We start from the raw sequence: 5,156 nt of genomic DNA, 5'->3' as shown, positions 1-5,156 counted from the left end.
TTTAATTATACATTATTGTTATTTTTAATACTTTTTCTAAATACATAATTGTTAGAACTTGTGAAATGAGATAAGTTTCATGAAAAGTACCACATAGCTCTACAGTGGCCCTCTCTCAGACTGTATCTCCGCCTAGTGATGTCATCGTACACATCGACGATAACATCATCATCGGAGTCCTTCATAATCACTTTGTCGGTGTAGGGTTTTTTTATGTGGGTCCTAATGGTCCTACGCAACCAAGTCAGATATCGGTTCGAATTGCGCTGGTCATGTGGAAGATCTTCTGTGGGCTCCCTACGCTCCCTCTAGTCCCACAAATGGATAGCATCGTTGTGATAGACACGTCTATCTTTCTCCTTGTACCTTCTCCTTGGATAGCAAGTAAGAGCAATCGCCTAGGTTGGCATTCGGATTGTCTCGACGGCAGGCTATGCACAACTGTCGATTGGTCCATCCTAGGACCGCACTGCCCTAGCTTTACTGTCCTATGTTCTCCCAAGGTTAGTTTAATGGCTCACATGGAATGTTTTTTCTTCAATTGAGGCGACGGGGAGAATCGACGCAAAAGGAAGGAATGGTGGGTAGGTTGCGGGTATGCGTGGGTACGGCGTACGGGTAGACGTGGACTCGTGGAGGAGGGTGAGAAAAAAATCCAATGCAAAATGTCGGCAGGATGTCAACGTAACATAAAGAGTTTCTGATCGTTTTTTCAACTGGGTCACTGCTCAGATCAGCGTGGAAGATCTAGATGCGTTGAGCTTGAAGTGGATCGGCGACGAGCACCCACCAGGTACTTCCATCCCTTCTCTTCCCTTCATTTTCCTTCCCTTTCCTTCAAGCTAAGCATCGAAACCCTAACCTAAAGCTATGGAGGGAATTCCTTGTGTGCCATTAAAAATATCGCAATGCCCTGTGAGATTCTAGAAAAGTTCAGCGGTCTTCAGCGTCACTGCTTCAACTTTTTTGTGCCCTCCATGCCACTGCCGTCAGTTTGGGCTCTAACGCCGTCAACTGTAGGTATGAAAAGTCGAAAATACCCTTAAGTCTAAATATGTCATTAATTTTTTTGAGCATTTTAACGACTTCAAATAAAAAAACTAAAAACTAGAAAGTTGTAGATCCCATCGAGATCTAAAGTTTTCATATAAAAATTATTTTCATTTAATTCCACAAAAAAATGATTTTTCTAAGATATATTAATCATATCAAATTATATTTTTTACGAAATTAAATGAAGATAATTTATATATAAAAATTATAGATCTCGACTTTCTAGTTTTGAGTTTTTTATTTGAAGTCGTTAAGATGCTCAAAAAAATTAATGACATATTTAAACTTAAGGGTATTTTCAACTTTTCACACCTGCAGTTTGACGGTGTTAGAGTCCAAACTGACGGCAGTGGTATGGAGGGTAAAAAAAAATTGGAGCAGTAAATTTTTCAGAAACACACGGGACTTGTTGCGATCTTTTTTAACAGTACACGAGCCCAAAGCTATTAGCTGGTATTTGACAAGCCACACCAAACTTCGACGTTTTTGCAAAAAATATTGGGTGTACAGGTGTACACCCATGTCCCTTTACTGGATCCGCCCCAAGCGGAGCAGCGAACAGGGCGAGGAAGGCCAGGGAGGCGCAGGTAGCAGCGGCGGCGGCGGCTGGCAGAAGCGGAAGAAGAAGGAGGTCTTCATCTACGGCAACTACAAGAACTACTACGGCTACCGGGTGAGCGCGAAACCGCTTCCGTTTGTGCTTTTCCCTGGAACTGCTACTCTCCAATCAGTGTTCACGCGCGGTCGCCAGCTGTTCGACGATATGCCTCACAGTAGGTTCAGGTGTTCGTGGGGTTTGGGTATTTCGGTTCAATTGGGTTGTTTTGGATTGACCCATGACCCAGAGAAAGTTAAACTTACATCCCTAAGTGCGTGACTAGAGATGGTTCACGGGGATGAAAGCACTGGTACTGGTCTGTGGACTGTGTTGTTGGCCGGACTACTGCGCAGGGATGAGTAGATGAGCTCTTTTACATGTACCTCCTGACCTCAGATTTTCCAATATTTATTTCGTATAATAGCATTAGCATGCCTAATTACTAGTGGGCAGGGATGAGTAGATGGAGCTCTTTTACATGTAACTCCTAACCTCGGATTTTCCAATATTTTATTCTGTAATAGCATGCCTAAATGCTATTAGGGTGGGAGGGGATTTAACATTTTCCAGCTGATATAAATTATAACTTCAATAATTCTACAGATTGACCGTAATGTTGGTGAAGATCCTCGCCTCGAGGCGTTCAAGAAGCAGTGGTTTGAAAACCAGGATTGTCTCGATATTGGATGCAACCAGGGTTTGGTAACGATTGGCTTAGGTAACCTTTTGATTTTGGGGTATAAACTCTTGATTTCATTCGCTACATTCTTATATAGCATGCTTATAGGTGCTATGTAGTTCTTGTAGACAAATGTCTCAATCCCCAAGATGAGGTCATTAGGTTTCTCACGTTTTTTTTCTTAATCTTGTGCAGCCATGAAATTTAATTGTCGAAGCATTCTTGGAGTTGATATTGATTCAGGTTTTTAATCCCCCCTAATAAACTCCTGTTGCGTGTCGAATCTCCTCTCATGTTCTGTCGTTGAATATTACTTGAATCGAATTCATTTTTATCTTTCTCTGTTAGGTTTGATTGAGACTGCTAAGTGGAACCTACGAAGGATAATGCGGCAGGATAAGGTGGCTACAAAAAACGTGAAAGCTCAGGAATTGTCAGATTCTCCTTCTCAGAGCTCTCCAGGAGAAGTGGCATCTGAGTTATCAAATGGGAACAGGCACCAAGATCTTTTTAAAATTGTCTCTTTTCGACGTGAAAATTTTGTAGAGAGTATGGATGGATGTTCAGAACAGTATGACACCATACTCTGGTAAGTTACAGATTAACAATATCGATCTCTCAAGAATTGAAGTTTTCTTTGTACTGTTCTTTCCCACAGTGCCACTAGCTTATTTTTTAATTTTTTTATGATGTAGTTTGAGTGTGGCAAAATGGATCCACCTGAACTGGGGTGATGATGGCGTAGTTACTCTGTTCGTGAAGATTTGGAGGCTTCTTAGACCGGTATCTATGCCTCTCTATTTGCTGGTCTTCTAAATTGCACATGGACGGTAAGAGGAAAATTACATATTTTTCCCATATGTAATTTTGCAGGGAGGTGTTTTTATCATGGAGCCTCAACCATGGAGTTCATATAAGAATAACAGATTAGTTTCAGAGGTTGGTTCTTTTTGTTCAGATTATGTGACCAGCTAACCCTTCTTGATATTTTTCTTTACACTGCATTGAAACGGGTAATGTTAGTTGTTTCTTAGAAGGAAGTTGTTTGTGAAAATCTTGCTGCACTTTCCATTAATTAGGCTAAATGTGACTCTTGACAAGCAAATGTTTTTAGCTGCTGCACTCTTGATCCTAAGCTCAAGTGAACATACCATAAATGATCAAAATCCTCTGCCAAATTTAATACAAATTCTTGATTCTTTCATGTTGTAGACCTTTAAATTTCCCTGAGCGTGATAAACCTGCAATTCTTACTACCTTTTCCCTACCTGTTTTCAGGTTGCCAAAGAGAACTTCAACACCATCTGTATATACCCAGAGACGTTTCGGGAGATCCTTCTAGACAAGGTATTTTATTTTGGCTGCCAACTCAAAGTTTTGTTCTTGACCCTTTCAGCAGAATTTCAGTAAACAATGTGGTGTTTGTGCTGTCAGATTGGATTTAGGTCGGTAGAGTTGATTGCGGACAGATTGGTGGGTGCCGTCAGTGGTTTCAACCGCCCAATAGAAGTTTACCACAAATGATGAAACTGGGTCAAGGATTGTGGCATCCCTGCCCAAGTGCACACTCCCTGACCAAATGATTGTGTTGAGCTTTGAAATGCTCGCTGACTGACTGGGTACAAGTACAACAATGAAGGCCTTGCATTTGCAAAAGAGAGTATCAGATGTCAAAGGATCAAGATGGAAGAGTGGTGGTAGGATGTTGTGTTCTCTAGTTGGAAGTGTTGGGAATTTTGCCAATGGTTTTGTTCTTGTATAAAAATGGATAATGGACACCGTACCCTGAAAGCGAAAAAGAGGCTTCCATGAATATCAATTTTGCCTGCTATGAACATCATGATTGCTCTTGCATATTGTTTGCTGCGTATATATGATCATGATTTTAAGGAATCAACCCCAGTCCGCATAGCTAAATAGTAAATACCAACAAGCATTTTACAGCATTCGGATGACAAAGCATCTCGAGTTAAGCAAACTTCCAAAAGAACACGTAATCCCACGCTCCCAGCTACAAAACAGAAACTCAACTAAAGACCGATCACACAGAGTTCTTGAAGCCCATCCATCTTGGACAGATCCAACCCTCCCAACTCGCATCTGAACACAGGAGCGCTTGAGGTTAGTTTTAGCGAGAGAAGAGTGTCGTACTTGCTTAATTCTTAATAATATAATAATTTCTTAATTTGAGCGAACGAAGTCAAATGAAAGAGTCTACTTGCTGGTGCTGGCACACTTGCCCTGTTCGCTGGGATGAATTTGGCTGAAAAATACTGTTCCGGCTGAATTGTTGCGAGAGAAAAAACAATGTTCCGGCTAAAAAAAAAAGCTGAATAAGCCAGCTTTTGTGACCGGCCGAACGGCATAAAGTATCTTGTAGTTCAGTACAGCTGAAGAGAATCCCCAGTTCACCGGTCACTTGTAGCTCAAACTTAAGCTGGATGGATCCCACTCCGAAAGGCATTAGATACATCATACATCCATCAGGGTCAGGGTGGATTTGGGGTGACTAATGTGAATGTCATGAGTTTAAGTCCCCTAGTTCTTATAGGGAGACAATCCACATGCGTGCATTGAAACAACACAGTACCAATTTCAGAAATCCAGTTATTTATTTATTGACGTGTTCAAGAAACTGTTTTTTTTTTGAAGAAATGTTCAAGAAATTGTTCTTTCAAGGACGTGTTCAAGAAGCTGCAGACCAAATAATCAACCTCCACATGTACTGTACATTTCGGCATTTGTTGTGGCCGCCTCTGCATCGTCGCCGTTAGCTGATCGATTCGTTGTTGATCAAGGTTCAGAGTCCAGGAAGGGCTTCAGAAG

The 5,156-nt window shown here is 41.3% G+C and overlaps 1 protein-coding gene across 1 annotated transcript; it reads left to right on the top strand.

The window, feature by feature from the left end:
* Nucleotides 1–1,558: 1,558 nt before the first annotated feature.
* LOC136456723 (probable RNA methyltransferase At5g51130) lies at nt 1,559–4,151 on the top strand. Its single transcript, XM_066456666.1, has 8 exons — nt 1,559–1,726; nt 2,255–2,369; nt 2,526–2,573; nt 2,679–2,919; nt 3,026–3,113; nt 3,204–3,269; nt 3,609–3,677; nt 3,765–4,151. The coding sequence occupies exons 1-8, from the start codon at nt 1,574–1,576 to the stop codon at nt 3,852–3,854; spliced, it is 870 nt and encodes a 289-aa protein (XP_066312763.1). The 5' UTR covers nt 1,559–1,573; the 3' UTR covers nt 3,855–4,151.
* The last annotated feature ends 1,005 nt before the right edge of the window (nt 4,152–5,156 follow it).

This window comes from Miscanthus floridulus, chromosome 6 (assembly GCF_019320115.1).
Source record: "Miscanthus floridulus cultivar M001 chromosome 6, ASM1932011v1, whole genome shotgun sequence".
NCBI lineage: Eukaryota > Viridiplantae > Streptophyta > Magnoliopsida > Poales > Poaceae > Miscanthus > Miscanthus floridulus.
This window is presented reverse-complemented; position numbering and strand designations above follow the sequence as displayed.